At 38.6% G+C, this 17,778-nt stretch overlaps 1 protein-coding gene across 5 annotated transcripts in view; it reads right to left on the bottom strand.

The window, feature by feature from the left end:
- Nucleotides 1–4,433: 4,433 nt before the first annotated feature.
- The window catches only part of LOC105711053 (leucyl-cystinyl aminopeptidase-like), a 73,931-nt gene continuing 60,586 nt past the window's right edge, over nt 4,434–17,778 (bottom strand). For 2 of the 5 annotated variants that reach the window (XM_064376185.1, XM_064376186.1), the window contains exons 8-9: nt 16,682–16,816; nt 4,434–9,164 (exon numbers count right to left, since the gene is read on the bottom strand). In XM_064376185.1, the coding sequence (XP_064232255.1) occupies nt 8,871–9,164; nt 16,682–16,816 (429 nt within the window). In that variant the 3' untranslated portion in view covers nt 4,434–8,870. Of the gene's footprint in view, nt 9,165–9,537; nt 13,655–16,681; nt 16,817–17,778 lie in introns of those variants that run through there. The other 3 variants (XR_010342618.1, XM_064376188.1, XM_064376187.1) reach the window with 3 other exon arrangements.

Raw genomic sequence — 17,778 nt, 5'->3', positions numbered from 1 at the left:
TTGCCCATAAATCTTTTAGCACGTGGCTGCGCTGGAGTCTCTGAGCCTACTCTGGTGCGAGAGAGGCTGCCCAATTCTGAAATTGTTCATTGTTCAATTAAACTCTTTTAAATTTAATTCAACTGAAATGTTTTTTCCATCAGGTTATAGTTCATGATGTTCAGAGAAACATTTAGGCCAAACTTAAAATATGTAAGGAAGCAGCTTTAGGCTAAGCTTGATTTAACAAAGCTATTGTCAGACCTCTACTTCTGGATATAGCAGAGTTGATTCCAGCAGATCAGCACTGAGAGCAACTAGAAAACTGAGTTTAAAAAATTATGTGTATGTGTGTTTTAGAGGCATGGGAGAGTTGGTGGAGCTGGAGAAGCCAAGACCGGGGAGTGCGTTGGTGCGGGAGAGACAGTAGATCATGGGATGGTGAATTGCTATTGGGCTGCTTTCTCCCTGGGGATATATGCTAATTTGCAGAATAGGTAAGAGGCCAGAAACAAGGGCTTTGCTTGGAGAGTGGGAAGCGTCTAGGATTAAGGAAACCAATAGAACTTTGTCAAGTTAACCAGGCTGAAGAGGCAATGTTAGAGACTCAGACTTGATCCTGGAGAAAACGGAAGGGTAAGGAAGGTTAGAGAATTGTACCTGAAATATGCTTGAGATAGTTATGGGTAAGAAATGAAGGCCAAAAGCAGTGGCTCATGCCTGTCATCCAAGCACTTTGGGAGGCCAAAGCAGGGGGATCACTTGAGCCTCGGAGTTCGAGACCAGCCTGAGCAACATAGGGAGTCCCTGTCTCTACAAAATATAAAAATAAGTCAGCTGGATGTGGTGGAGTGCACCTGTAGCCCCAGCTACTCAGGAAGCTGAGGTGGAAGGAAGGATCGCTTGAGGCCAAGAAGTCAAGGCTGCAGTAAGCTATGATCATCCCACTGCACTCCAGCCTGGGAGATAGAGACCTTGTCTCAAAAAATAAAAAATAAAAAAAATAAAAGAGGTAGAATGTCTTGAAAAGTTGAGTGGACTTTTTGGAAGTCTTGCCAGACTAAGGCAACATGGATTAGTGTTTAGTCTCAGATGCTGAGGAGGTAAGGATTAGGAGAGAGTCCGTAGACAGTGAAAAAAAATACCTGAAGCAGAAAAGAGGTTTATGGGCCAGGCATGGTGGCTCACACCTATAATCCCAGCACTTTGGGAGGCCAAGATGGGTGGTGGATCACGAGGTCAGTAGATCGAGACCATCCTGACTAATATGATGAAACTTCGTCTCTACTAAAATTACAAAAAAAAAAAAAGAAAAAATTAGCCAATACATGCCTGTAGTTCCAGCTACTCAGGAGGCTGAGGCAGGAGAATTGCTTGAACCTGGGAGACGGAGGTTGCAGTGAGCTGAGATTATACCACTGCACTCCAGCCTGGGTGACAGCGAGACTCCATCTCAAAAAAAAAAAAAAAAAAAGAGGTTTAACTGGCTCTCAGTTCTGCAGGCTGTACAGGAAGAGCATAGTGGCATCTGCTTCTAAGGAGGCCGCAGGAGGCTTCCAGTCACGGCAGAAGGCAAAGGCGCAGTAGGCATGTTACATGCAAAAGCAGGAGCAACAGAGAGAGTGGCGAGAAGGTGCCACACACTTTTAAATGACCAGACCTGGTGAGAACACGCTGTCACTAAGATATCACCAAGCCGTGAGGGAGCTGCTGCCATGATCCAAACATCTCCCACCAGGTCCCGTCTCCAGCATTACAGATTACAATTCAACATGAGATTTGGGCGGGGACAAATATCTGAACTACATCAATGTCTGATCTTACGTTTAAATTGAACAGATATTTCTGAAAATTTATAATCCTACATATATATTTTAAATGTCAAGACTATAAAGTTTTAATTGGCTTCCTGTACGTATCACAAAAAGAATACCTCAAATCATTATTAAATTCCATCACCTTACTGTTCTCATGAGCATATCCTTCTCTCTCAGCTGGGGATAGGAGAAATGAGGGAGAGTGAGAAGGAGTTAAAAAAAAAAGCCAGCAGCCCACCATTTCTGCCACCATTTAGAGTGCTATGCCTAACATGGTAATTGTATGTTAAGGAGATATGCATTGCCCAAGGTAGGTGAAGCCCTGTCTCTTGAATAACCAGAAGGCCTGAATGAGGTATGGAGTCAGTTGGGGGAATCCACTTAGGGCCTAGAATGAGTCAAGGTTAATGAGAATGTCAGTACTAGCCTTGGTTAACCTGCATGAACCTCATTGTCCAATGAGTATCCCAAGAGATTTTTGCTACTGGTTTATGTGGAAATACGACATAGATCCTAGCACAGTTTGGTCATGAGTCTACACATGGTATCATCTGCCACCTCTCATTCTTTCTCAACCCTATTAACAACTCCATATCCTCTAATATGGCTTCAATAGGACTATTTGTCAGAGTCTGAAGATGACCTGAACTGAGAAGATAAATAAGCAGAAATATTCTTGTTTCATAACTCTAAATCAAAGTGGTAAGAAACAAGAGATAATGAACAGAAGTCCAATAATAACCATAACCGTTACAGACATGACAGATATTTTACAGCACTGTCTCCTTAAAAGCTCAGAATACATCGCCCCATTGTGGTTTTCAATAATAAACACACTGGTATATAAAAGAGGAACACAGTACCCCTGGCGTGTAAATGATTTTCAGAACCTAGGGGATACTGGGCAAGTCTCCTGAGGTTTCATTCACAAACAGGGCCCTGAAAATGACTGACAAAGAACAGTTGCCGTTACTTGTCAGCTAAGATGTGGACGAGTTCCAAAGGAAAAGAAAAGGCTTTTCTCGCACCCATCTTTCAAAATAAAGTAACTGAATAGCTTTAAAAATAACAGCAACAAACAATATATCACCAAAAACCAGATATCAACTGAAACAATAAACTTCTTTACTCTCTCAGTGGGTGGGAGTCAAAACCAGCTGTCAGACTTGTATGTCTGCTTCTTTTCCATTTTTAATTCGATTTTCCTTTCAAATGAATCTTGGTATGGTCTTGGTAGCTCTGTGTAGCAGAAAAGAAAGTCAGAAAAAGCAACTGCTACATACAGATATCAGTCCAGGGAAACCCCCTTGGACAATCCACCTCTTTTCTGGACTTCACAATCCTTCCTCCTTCCTCAGTCTCTCTTGAGGTCCCGTTCCTCTCTAATGATGCTTCTTTTCTTTCTTTCTTTTTTTTTTTTTTTTTGCCACAGGAATTGTTCCACAAAATAAAATATGAGATAAAATATATTCTGGGCCAAATTAAAACCATTAGCCTCTTGAAAAATCACTCCAAGGAAGGGAAAAGAAACCGAATTTAATAGGCCCAAAGGAAAGGATGGTGGTTTCCTGGGAATTGCATTCAATTTTAAAGGCTTTTCAAATTAGATTATTTAATGAGTTGAAAGAATAGAAAGAACATAGGTTAGAAAATTTGTTTGTTTGTTTTCAGTCAATAACAATTAGAGCAAATGAACCAAGTTTTTCGAGGCTTTTTTTGTGTGTGGGTTCCACTTCAAAATTCATTCTGAAAATCTAACAAAAAAAAAACTTGAAGTGATATTTTGGAGACCAGTTCCTGAGATACATAGGCGGCAAAAGAGAGTCAGCAAGACTGCATCTCTAAGGTTCTTTGAAATTCTGTGGGCTGGCAGTGTAGGAAAAAAACATAACAAGAAAGAACAAAGATTTTGGTTCCAAATAAGGTCACCATGGAAAGGGTACACCTTTAACTCTTAGTTTTAATGTGCCTTTAGAGTACATTAACTGTTTTGTTTTGATAGATAATAATAATAATGTCATAATGTACCTTACGGTTTATAAATTAATGGGAGAACTTGGAAGAAGCAATGAATGAAAATGAAAAACACCACATTCTCCCATTTCTTCCGTTTTTTAAAAAAACTTTTTTCTTAAAGGTGATCTTTCCTTGTCCAAAGTGTGATCGTAGGTGAAACTCCATTTCCCTTTCTGCCTTACCAACCCCAACATGCTTCATTATGGCCACCGTCATGCCACTCATCTGTCGTCTTCTGCAAAGTACTATAATTTAGTAGGTGTCTGGTATTCCTGAAGGAAGTGTTTTTCATTAAAAGACACATTCACACTAGTTCTCTATACGCAGTTGAAGCCACGGCTTGGTAATGAATCTATTATTTAAATTAATAAACAGTTCTTGGACATTGTTTTGAAATATGTATCTTATTTTAGAATCCAAGTGGCATAGAGCTCGCTTGTTTTTCTCAAGAAAAATGTGTTATTTGTTTCACAACATAGTTATTTACATTTTTCTGCATCTTTAATTCACTAAACTGAAAAAGAAATAGAGATGTAAAAATGAAATAGAAAAATAAATGACATATTAAGACTTTTTTCTTTTTCTTTCTTTTCTTTTTTTCTTTGGAATTCACCAAAAAACAGGCCTGATTAGTTCAACATTTGGAGCAAAGAGATATTGTGTGTAATGTCAGCAAACCCACATCGGCAAGAGACCCGAGGACATTGTTAAAGGAAGTGTTTGTCAGACAACTGTGTCTCAAAGACTCTTCAGTAAAACCTGATTACAGGGGCTTAATTAAAGAGAAGGCGTTGTTTTCCTAATGTTTCGTTTTTTAAATTTTTTTACTATTTTTTATTCTGTTTTAGCACAATAAGCAGTACAGAGACAGGCAGACCACGGCTGCTATAGTATCTCCAGGGACCTTGACCTTTCGTTTTCCCTACTCCTCCATTCTTACATCACAGCTGTATCTTCATGGCAACCTCATATTGGCAAGGTAGCTGTTCCCTATAGTCCGCCCAGAAAGAAGAAGGAGACATCAAAGGGGATGCAACAGTTCTTAAGTCAATAAAACAAAAGTTTCCCAGAAATCCATAGCAGAAAAACATTTGGCCACCTGTATCTTAAAGAAATTTGGGACATGATTGTGCTTAGGTGGGTATTTCTCCCTTTCAAACATCAGTGCAAGTAAAATGGAATAAACTAGATATTTGGCAGGCAATTGATAATGTCTGCCATAAAATTATATATTCAGCAAATATGATTTTCTGGTTTCATTACACTTGAGTTATCCCATATACAATTTTACATAATTCAAACGTTTGCATGAATGTAATTGTAATGGCTACATCTCTGTAAAATCTTCCATTTATTTTTTTCTATTGAACAAACATTGAAGGCTATTTTTTCTTTTACTATTAAAATTTTTAATATTAATTCAAGATATTTGTCATCAGTGATATTTTATACAAAATATTATTTCTATTAATAGGTCAGTATTTTAGACTTCTCGATTTTATTTTAAATCTTCTTTATGGTAACATATGAAAATTATATTATTTTATTAAGAAATAATTTTTCCACAAACTTTATTTCTTTTTCCATCAGCACTTACACAATTTTAAATCAAGGTCTTAATGAATACTCTTCAAAATTAATTCAGTATGTGCAGACTTCAGAGAGGTTTGACATTTGGTTTCAGCACAATTAAATAAGGAATTCATTTATTAAAATCTTATACTATGATTTAAAATATCATATTAGCTGGAAACATCAATAGAATCGCTAATATTAAGTTAGTTATATATGAAAATAAGAACTAATCTGCCCCTTTATCACAGGAGAAAAATGAGAGATCTTACAATTGCACTTTCAACTGGTTTTAAGAAATGGCAATTCAGAATTTTAGTCCTCTATTGTATAATTAATGATTTGAGAGATCCAATATAAAATCAAGAAATTTAAACTAACATAATTCCCTACCCCATGCTAATGCTTGTGCCAGGCATACTTTCTTGTCCCTGTGTTACACAATGCTGGGATCAAGCAAAACAACTTAGCTTCTTGTTCCATTAAACATCTGCTACTACAACACAAGACTGTATTAACTAACGAGTTTATTTATCAAGATTAACAGCTTGTTCATCCAGATTCTCTTGGAGACCCTCATCTTTGTTATCTGCATATCCAAAACTATTATGTCCTAAACTTTGACAAACTCCTGTAAGGTCTCAACCTTCCAAGGCCTGCCTTAAGATCACCCAGCCCAGACTTTCAAACTCTATAAATAACTTTTCCTTATTTCTCATTCTGAAACCATGCTAAGACTCTATGGAGAGACATTCTCACTCAGGGCCATATATCCATTAAGATTTGCCTGACAAACAGATTTTTATAATGGTTGTATTAGTCAGGTTCTCAGCACTACTAGGAGATTCGAAAGATAGATGATAGATAGATAGATAATAGATAGATGATAGATAGATGATAGATTGATTGATTGATTGATTGATAGATATTTACTACAAGTAATTGACCGTTGGCTATGGTGACTGACACCTATAATCCCAGCACTTTGGGAGGCCAACATGGGAAGATCACTTGAGTCTGGGAATTTGAGACCAGCCAGGGCACTATAGCAAGACCCCACCTCTACAACAAAATGAATAAAATAATTATAAAAAGTTTTAATAATTGATTGCATGATTATGGAGGCTGGGAAGTTCTGTAGTCTGTCATCTATTATCTGGAGACTCTGAAAGATAATAGTGTAAATTGGAGTCTAAGCCTAAAGGCCTAAGAACCAGGAGTACCAATACTGGAAGTCCCAGTTCAAGAAAAGAAGACCAGTGCTATAACTCAAGCAGTTAGGCAGAGAGAGAAAATTCAGCTTTGTTTTATTCAGGTCCTCAGTGGGCTGGAAGATGCCCAGCCACATCAGAGAGGAAAATTTGCTTTAACCAGTTTACCAATTCAAAGCTAATCTCTCCTGGAGACACCCTCACAAACATACCCAGAAATAATGTATAACCAGATATCTGGGCATACCCTGGCCCAGTCAAGTTAACACATAAAATTCAACATCACAGTGGTCTTTGGGGCGTCAATAGTAAACAGTGGATAGATTTTTGAGAAGACATCAAAAACATAAAAAAAATTTACTATTACATGATTAAACTGAAATTTGGTCTACTTCAAATACAGATTGTTGAGTGATCACCTACTATTGACTACCAATACAAATTTAAGCTGTAGTTAATTTTGATTTACCATGACAGCTAAGAAAATTAAAGGCTAGCCTTGCATTTATTTTCTAAAATGAAAAAAAACACTCTATTACTTTTCAAGCATATTTTGATTATCCAAAAAATAATCTTAATTAATTACAGTAATGACCCTCAGATTCTATTTTAAACTAAAAACAGTAAGCCAAATAGTTTTCAGAAAGAATCGAGCACTAAAAATTGTCTAGGATTTAGACACATGTTTATATTGTTTGGAGCTGGGATTTGTGACATGTAGATGGGTTGGGGCAGGGTGGGGAGACATCGGGGCAGGGTGGGGAGACATTGGGGCAGGCTGGCTGGCACTGCAGTTTATCACATCTTGTAGTTTCTTCCATTTCACTTTTTAAGTCTTCTGGATGTTGTTCTTCTACATCCACCTGTGGTGCCTCTGAATCGTTCCAGGGATTTGCGGGGACGTTTAGCGGGTAGGGGCCCCACGTCTCTCTCCCACCTCCATTCCTGGGGAGGGACCAGTCGAAGACTGTGGCTGCCAGCTGTGGATGGGGAACAGCTGCCTACTGCAGGAGCTGCAGCATCCTTGGGCTGGGTGTCCTCCCACTCCATTGTGGTATCAGAGGTGTTGCTGAGGTGGTCTTTCTGCCAGTGGGAACAGCCAGGAACTGGGCCAGGGAGCACTGCTGGAGCTGGGTTGTTGGGGCCTCTTAGGATGGAACTGGGCCCCAATTCCTGGAAGAGAGAGTGTGCAGAAGAAAAGAATGTCAGAAAGATGGGGTCTGGAGGACTGATGAGGCAATGCCCCAGTCAGCAGTTTATTTCATGCACAGGGTCTCATTATATACTTTTCAGCCCACAATGGCTGACGTCAAATCATTACAACAAAGGGGAATAGAACATTGCAAGCCTGGGGATCAAGATAAAACTAGTACGTAAAGATTGATCCAAAAAATCATAAAACAAACAGATGACCTTTTCTACTTACAAGAATAAGATAACATTTTACAACTGTCAAAGCAAGCGATAAATCTTGAGGACAACAATTTCAAATGGCATGCGAATAATCGCAAGCTTCAGTGAATACCTGGTAAACAAAGTGATAAAACTAGCCCAGTACAAAAACTTCAAGAAACACAATGTCTAATAAAACCACACAGGCTTCACCCAGCCATAATATTAGGTCAGTGAACCAGAAATAGACTTTTGCAATATCAAACTCCTTTCAGTTCCTTCTTTCCCTCAGCTCGACTGCTTCCAGGGAGGGAGAAATGTGTCTGGGCTCAAGCTCCATTATGGCGGAGACACTTAGGGGTCTCTACGCTGGAGTGATCCCCACACTGGGTCAGGCTTCCCAAAGGGAAGGACGCCTCCTGCAGGGCTGTGTGCGCTGGGCACTCCATGGCCCTTGGAGTGGAAACTCACAGGCACCTGGGCCTTGTCAGTCCTGTTCATTTCTGTCAGGCTCCTGCTATGGGCATTTCCCTTTAAGGCCCTGGGACTGCAGTCGACGGAAGCAAGGTTTCCCTGAGTCTCCAGGGGCCTCGAGATAGATGCTGCTCCCCCACTGCTACAGGGGCCCCCTTTCTCCTCCTCCTGCCCCTGGGTCTCTACCTGATCGTCGATGTCCATCGGCTCCTCCTCTGCCCTCAGCTCTGTATTTGGGACTCCGTCTTTTACAGGAGGGATCCCCACGGTGCTTCTGCTGTCTGCAAAGTGGTGTGGAGACAGCATGGGTGTCTTCCTCGTGGGGTGCCTCAAGACAAGAGGAGGAGGGTCCCGTCGTTCGTCACTCAGGATGTTGCAACTGACTGCAATACAGAGCTGAAGGCCAGGCTCAGGGGTCAAAAAAAATCGATGAAAGTATAGCGCTCCCCGGGGTGGTGCACGCGCAGGAACTGCAGGGTGGTCCTGGCCGGCTGAAGAGTCTGCATACAGAGGAGGTGACCCTTGTGAGGCCGGCGCACGTGCAGGAACTGCGGGCTGAACCTGGCCACATGAAGAGTCTGCATACAGAGGAGGTGACCCTTGTGAAGCTGGCGCATGTGCAGGAACTGCGGGCTGAACCTGGACAGTCAGAGTGTCTGGATAGACCGGAGGTGACCCTTGCAGTTGCCACTGCTGCTGGGGCCTGCGTTGGAACCAATAAAGAAATTTACTCAAAAAATTCCCCATGTTTGGGAAGTTGTGCACAGACCAATACAATGGTCAGAAATGGAGAGGGTAGTCCTGAGTCACCCACTAGTCTGTGTCCGGGTGGGGCACTGGGCAGCTGGGCTCTTATGTCATCACAATGGGGCTGGTGACAGAGCAGGGTGTGGGGCAGTGCACAGGAGCCCAGTAAGGGCACCTACAAGTGGAGTCAAAGATACTGGATACTGGTGAAACACAAAACTAACCACAAAAGACAATGAATACAGGAACTGCCCAGGTAGAGGCCATAACCCAAGAAGAAATAGCACTTTATATATATACATATATAAATCCAAAAAGGCCACACAATATTTGTATTTAAATACTTTTATTTTCATTTCACAAAAAAGCAACAGTGTTTGCAGTTAAACATGCCTTTTAGTCAGTGCTGGTCATATGCAAAACAGGTTATCAGAAATATAAAGAAAAATAAGCCTTTTCCCTTTACAAGTGAAACAACACAATTTGCATATACAATATTATAGATACATATTTTCAAAATCTTTCCCAAAAGACAGATTATAATACAAATTTAGAATTCCACCCACAAGCTCAGACTCAAGGAATTGAAGATCTCTATAGGGGTTTAACTATAAAAGTGTAATACCTTTACAAGTTTCCAAGTAGCTACTTTCCAAAGTATTTGAAAGAGACTGTTCTTCACAGCAACATGGAACACTTGGCTTTCATCAAGACCGCTGTAAGACTAAGTTTTGTCTCAATGTGAGTTTGTTGATTAATGCAAATGCTCCAATTATGCCGTAATTCTCATTTTACATACACATACATACGCAGAGTATTATTGTACTGATGGTTTATACAGTTGAAACTTCTGGAGCATTTCCTCCAGCTAAGCCATCACCTTTACTTCCTCTGAAGTATTTTAAATTAAGAACTGTTCAGAAATATCACTAATGACTACCATGACTAACTCCAAAAAGGTTCCCTTTTTTCTTTCACTTATGATCAAATTTAAATGTGTCATGAATAAACATTTTTTTTTCCTACAGCAGCAGGTATAAGTAATAACAAAGTATAGGCTAATTTTTCAACACTAGAACCTGAGAGTTTGATATACAGTCTATAACAGTGCTTTGCAAATTTTCTAGGAGTTCTATCACTCAATGTTACCAAAATAGTAATATGGCAAATCTTCAGCATGGAGTAGAAGAATCATAAAGGAGAAAACAAACAATGTTAAGAGGCTTGAAGGGAGGGAGGAAAGCAGAGAGGGAGGGAGGGAGAATGTGTGCACATGCATTTTCTTTGATGCAGACAAATGCGGAGTTTTAACATTTACCATATGGTAGATAAAGAGACACGGTGATATAAGAATGCTTAAAGCGAACATACAGGTCTGGATACACGATATGCACCAAAATACAATTTGTGAATTCCAGTGAAGAAGACATCTAACTGTGTAGGCACGAAACTCAAAATGGAAAGCATACAATGGAGAACAGAGGAGAAAGATGCAGCCACACAAAGAACTCTGGTAGGAAAGGGCCAGCTTGTCTTGCCAGATGTGGGGGTTGAAAGAGAAAATTCCTTTTGGGTTAGTTTTAGGGCTCATGTTGTTATTCATCGGAGCCACGTCAATAACTCAAAAGGTTCATTCCAAGAAACAATTTCTACTAGGTACGCAAGCTATGTTATTGATGGAATCATAATAAACTTCTATAGATGAATCAGAATTCCAGGCCTCAAAAAGAAGCTACTCTTAAGGGTTTGCAAATGAGTTTTAGACAGGACTTTCATTGGCTTATCAGCTTCACCGGTTTACTAGTTACTAAGAGATACATCAGCAATGAAGTTTAAACACACCTTTATTCAGTACTGTCCTCTTGCCTTTCTAGAATTTACAAAAGCACAGGTCCCTTTTCGCTATCTCATTCAATCTGAATCAATATAAGAAATGCTGGATCTAATTAGTTTGCACAGCTCAACCATATCCAAGTGTCTTTCCCATCTTATCTGCTGCACACCTGCTGCCATTAGCTACATCACTACACTGCTACACCTTCCAGCCAGATGGCAGGGATTTAGTAGGTCTTTATTTTTGTTAGGTACAGTCAGACCCCTGCAAAGGACTAAGTGTTAAAGGAAAATAATGAAGGAAAAAAGCAGCAAATTATGTATGTTCATCTCTATGTTTGCATCCTTAATGGAATAGATCCTAGAGAATAAAATAAAATAACCACAAAACAACCATACTAACTACTGCTAAGTGAGGAATATGTAGGAGAGGAAGAAGTGAGCTGTCATATTATGAAACTCAACTTTCATTATGTCCCTACATAGCCATGCAAAAGACAACAAAACAAAATAAAGATATGAAAACATATTTATACTTATTAAGAATATTTCCCTAAGAAAAACAGAAAATCTCTACAAAACAGACAAGTAAGTAAACGACACACAACTATTCTATTTGCTATTGCCGAAACAGGCAATAAGGAAAGGGGAGGATGGGAGATTTGTCATACACTGATCCTCGATTTTCACTAGGTACCTATATATCCACGCAAAGGACTAGGTACAAAACCAGTAACATGAAAACATTTATATACATCTTTAAAAAGTATAGACACTGTCCTTTTCCCCTAACCACTACCCACCCAAAGAACCCCTCCCTGCAAAAAAATAAAAATTAAACAATAAAAAAACCAAGATATGAAATGATTGCCCCTGCAGGCAACAAGGGAAAGGAAACAGAGGAGAGTTATCATACGTCTGGACCTCCACGTTTCATTATGTACATACATGTCCCAGCAGAGGACTGGTATCACGTTATATAACACACAGCATTTAGCAAATATTTATATATATTAAAATACTTGTGTGTGTGTATATATATATATATAGTATATAAAATGTATATACACATAAATGTGTGTTCTTGTGTGTGTGTGTGTGTATACACACACAAAAACACACACCACACCGACACCTCCCAAAAGAAACCAAACATCTACTCTACCATTGCCCACTAGGCAATGAGGGATGGGGAGTATGGGAGATTTTTCATAGAGTCAATCTCAACTTTATTTCTACCTAAGCAGTCATGCAAAGGACAAGATTCAAAATAAAGTTAACACAAAAAAGTGGCAAAACATTTATACACATTTAAAAAAATTATCACTTTGGGAGGCCGAGACGGGTGGATCACGAGGTCAAGAGATCGAGACCGTCCTGGTCAACATGGTGAAACCCCGTCTCTACTAATACAAAAAATTAGCTGGGCATGGTGGCGCGTGCCTGTAATCCCAGCTACTCAGGAGGCTGAGGCAGGAGAATTGCCTGAACCCAGGAGGCGGAGGTTGCGGTGAGCCGAGATCGCGCCATTGCACTCCAGCCTGGGTAACGAGCGAAACTCCGCCTCAAAAAAAAAAAAAAAAAAAAAAATTATGTATCTTGCCTTTTCCTCTCACAATCCCACTCCTCATTAACACCCTCAAAAGCAAAAAGCCAAAACCAAAGCCCTGCAGTGCTCATATACTATTGTTTGTGTACACAGGCTCTGAGGAAGGAAAAGAATATTTACCACAATCCTGGGTCTGGGTCCCTCATTACATTTGATTCCTACAACTGGCTTGAGAGTGAAAGAACAACAACAAATACTAGCAAACTTGTATACACATTTAAACAAAAGACAAAGACAAACCCAGAAATCCCCCACCTCCCCCCATCAAAAACAAAAAAACAAACAAAAAACACAAACCCTTAAACAACTACTCTACTAGCCATTGCCCAGACAGGCAATAAGGGAAGGGGAGAAGGGGAGATTTTTCATAGAATGAACCTCAATTTTCATTACGTACCTAAGCAATCATGGCAAGGCCTAGGTACACAATGAAGCAACTGGAAAAAGGAGCGAGAACATTTATATACATTTCGAAAAGTACACACCCACCCTCCTGGAGACAGGGAGATGGAGTGAAAAAGAAAAACCATCTATACTACTCTATAATTATTGCCCACACAGGCAATAAGGAAAGGGGAAAAGAGGAGATTTTCATACATCCGGACCTCCACGTTTAATTAGGTACCTGTAAGTCCAAGCAGTGGACTGGATACAGCATGAACTAATACAATATAGTAATGAAAAGTATATATACATTTTTAAGAGTATATATTCTGCCCTTAGACCCCTCCCACCCGTCAAAACTTCAAAAAAAATCAAGCTACTTTGAAATTATTACCCATATACATAAAAAGAGTTAAGAGAGAAGAGATTGTTATACATCCATAACTCCATGGCTCTTTAGGAACCTACATGTCCAAGTGAAGGACCAGGTACCCAATGAAACACTATAATGAAGAAGTAAAAATGTGTACATACATATACAAAAGTATATACCCCAATACTCACAGAAGAATCCCTGAAGCTAATCAACTATTCTCTCAGACACTGCCCACACAGGCAATCTAAGGGAAGGGGAAAAGAGGAGAGTTGTTACAGGCTGAACCTCAATTTTCCTCATCCATCCATGGAAAGGACAAGGTAAGAAAGGTAGTGACAAAAAAGTAGCAAAAACATTCATATACATTTTAAAAGCGTATACTCTTACTCTGAAACCACTTTCTCTCTCCTAGAAAAATATCTTCAATAAACCCAAACTACTCTAAGTATTGCCCACATGGGCAGTAAGGGAAAGGGAAAGAGGAGATTGTTATACATTTGGAATCCCGTGGTTCATTACGTACCTTTCAGTCTGGGCACCCTACGAATTAATACAATGAGTAGTAAAAACGTAAGTGCATTTTCCTACCTTCCCCGTCCCTCCCCCTCACCTCAAATACTCCATTTGACAACTACTCTGTTAGCTACTGCCCAGTGGTCAACAGGGATGAGGAAAATGGGAAACTGTTATACATCAAGATCACCACATTTCACTAGTACTTTCACGTCCACAAGAAGGACACAGTGTGAATTAAATTAGTAATACGATGTAGTAGCAAGTATATTTATATACATTAAGTACCTACTCCACTCTCTCCCACACCCTAAAACAAAACAAACTACTCTATTAGCTATTGCCTAAAAAGGCAATAAGGAAAAGGGAGAAGAGGAAATGTGTCATACTCTGAACCTCAATTTTCATTAAGTATATATACATCTATAGAAGGAAACAAGTATAAAATGAAGTGGAAAAACGTGGCACAATATTTATACACACTTGAAAGAATAATATACAACCCCAGCACCCAAGACTAGTCAAAACAACACCGCCTTAGGCGGTGTTCAAATGTCACCATACAGGAAAACTTCTCAACCATATTATATTATAAATATATTTTATATTATATTCCTTTGTCATTCTCATTTCCCTTATCATATTTTATTTTCATGTTAGCACTTATTACTTAACACAATACCTATTTATTCATTCATTTGTATACTGGCTGTCTCTACCTTTGACTCCTGAAATGACAGCTTCAAAAAAGAGATGGTCCATCTTCTTCCCTGATATAACCCAGCACCTAGAACAATGCCTGGTACACGGTTAGTACTTGTAAGATTTGCTAAATGAATGAATTCTTACAAGGCAACCTGCATCAGAATTAGGCTTGATGATTATAAAGACCAAACAGAATATGTCTGCTAACATATTTCCCTACCGGCGCTTACCTTCTTACACACAATACTCCAAGTAAGCGCCAGTAGGGATAACTGGATAAGTTATCTAGTATCCTACTTTTCTTATAGAATATTTTCCAAATTCCCAATTCTGATACACGTAGTTACCATGTTGACAGGGATTGACTATGATGTGGAAACTACATGTTCAGAAGACACTGAATTCTGGGATAAGAGGGCTGGGGTCAGAGACAGAACTCTGTTATGACTCTGTTTTGTTATTATATACTGAACTTAGAGCATTTTAAGCAGGATTTCAAATGCTGAAATAACTGCACTGTTTAAGTTTGGTATAATAACAGAACCTCAAGTTTTAAATTTTCTGTATTGACAGGTCCATTATGGGCTTCAAAAATCATAGCAGTAGCTCTAATTGGAATAGATTTCATATAGCTAACTGAACTCCTGATTTTCTTGTTTGTTAAAAGTACCTGTGCAGTAATTCTTCCTGTCAGTCAGGTTTGAACCTGAAAAACATTTCTGCCTCTTTCTTTACCTGCCTTACCCTGTCACTAATAATTTCTTTCCCTGCCCAGTATTTTTTATACCCATTGTTTTCTTTCCACCCTTACTAGCACTCCTCATTTCGAACTTTTATCATTTCATGCCTAGACTTTGGCAGCAATTTCCTGACTTTATATTTCTCTCCACTTAAATCTACTTTATAAACTGAAACCAATTTACTTTTCCTAAATAGTAACTTTAATCAAGTTATTTCACTGTCCAAAAGTCTTTTCAAGCTTCCCATTACACAGGAAAAGAGGATTCCTTATGGTATCCAGAGCCTTCTACAACTGGGCCCCACTCAACTTTCCTTCCCCTCTTCACGAGGCTTCCACTGCAGTCAAACACTGACTCTCAGAAAAAAACATACTTGCCCATTAGTACTTCATTTTCTTTGCAGATCTCATTGTTCCATTCCTGCACTACCCTATACGTCCCATTCCCGCACTACCCTATACGTCCCATTCCCGCACTACCCTATACGTCCCATTCCTGCACTACCCTATACGTCCCATTCCCGCACTACCCTATACGCCCCATTCCCCTTACGTATATTTTAATTATTTAAAGCATCTCAATTCCCATTTTTCTCCCCCAAATTTCTCTTCGTTATCCTAGGCAAAAATTCTCTGCCCCACTCAGCACATATTACCTCTTATTCCTCCACAAGTACCAACCACCTAAACTTTCAACTACTTGATGGCACAGACTGTATCTCACACATTTTATGTATTTTCTTCTCTATCTAGTCTGACAGCCATAACATTCATCCCTCCCCACAATATAAATGTGAATGACACTATTATTCCTATTCTTTCATTCTCTGACCCACGGTGATTCGAATGGGGTTTAACTTTCTGCTTTTTCTTTACTTTGAAACCCAGAGTGTATGTTTCAGATCCTGCAATCTAATCTTCAATTCTTAAAATCTTTTTTGCTTACTTGTTTTGGCAATCCTGACTTGAGAGCATATCTCATTTCTGAGTAACACAGCCAAAAGCTTGCTTAGGACCTTCCTCAAACATACTCTACCTGTAAATCTGGAGTGTAAACTGACTTTAAAAGATGGATTGCTATAAGATCTGGTTAATTGTCTGGAATACTAGTCATACAACTTTAATGAGAATTAGAGAAAGGTAAAAACTCACAAAAAAGTTAAGACTAAGATATATATATATATAAGGAAACATTTTAAAGTTTAACATTAATACCTGAAAAAAAATTAATCTTTAAAATAATCTAAATCATGCAGCTTACTCACATATGAAATTTGAAACCCACTCCAACTACCTTTTTGTTCACAGTAATACCTTTAAATAGTAAAAAGAATCAAACATTCCAATAATTTGTTCTGCAGTCTGAACAGATGGTGGTGATAACAGACGAGTTGAATTTAAGGAATCTCTCTTCATGGTTTTAAATCGAGCATCTAAGAAATCTTCGTACTTTAAAAAAATGAAAAGGTTAGAGTATCATGAATAGTGTCAAACGCAAAAGTATAGTAATTATTTACATGAATTAGACTAATTATTATGTAAGATCATTAGCAAAAAAATGATGTGTCACTAAACTTCAGAATATAAGCTTTCAAAAATGTAGGAAGATTGCGATCTTCATTAATATTCCTTAAATTTAAAATTACAATTATAACATGGCCACATGAAAATTAGCATTTCCTAAACAATAGCATATGAAAAATTAAGAATCTATTACCAAAGTAAACAAATGCCAACTCTGGGTACACATGATGAATATTCTAAAAAGGTTAGCATATATATTTTCTAAATGAAACCTGAAATTTAAAAAGAGAAAGAACAAAAACTGGTCCTTATGCTTATTTCTTATATATAGCCTAGCGTTTCTATTGAGAAAATATATATTTCCCTTAACTGAGGTCCATTTTAAATAAAATATAACTCTTCAACAGAAAGAATTCTTTAAGAGGTCAGCAGATGAGCTCCCCTAGAACATGTATTAGACGTTTTTGCACATGCTGGGCACCACCAAGTGGTCAAACTGTGTATCTCATTGCTTAATTAAGTAGCATACACAGATTTAGAATATCTTTCTTAGTACTCTAGCTACCACTTGATATTCATCAATTAACATCGGTTGATTTCTCCTACCATTTGAAATTTTTGAACAAGCCCTATCAAAAATTTAAAATCAAAAGCTCTAAGAGTACTTCTGTTTTAAAAGCCATCTTGGTTCATAAGTTTAATATCAGGAAGTTTAATAGAAAGTCAAAAAAATTCAAGGTTGGAAAGTATCTTTACACTTTCCCACCTGCTGTTTGAGTTATCTTGATAATATCTGGGCTAGTGTGTCTGAATATCCCTAAGTACTAGAAATATTTCCTGAGAGTCTAATACCACAGTGACAACACTATTATACCTCTCTGTATTGA

This window comes from Aotus nancymaae, unplaced genomic scaffold (genome assembly GCF_030222135.1).
Source record: "Aotus nancymaae isolate 86718 unplaced genomic scaffold, 86718_ANA_hifiasm-v0.15.2.pri h1tg000014l, whole genome shotgun sequence".
NCBI classification, from domain to species: Eukaryota; Metazoa; Chordata; class Mammalia; order Primates; family Aotidae; genus Aotus; species Aotus nancymaae.
This window is presented reverse-complemented; position numbering and strand designations above follow the sequence as displayed.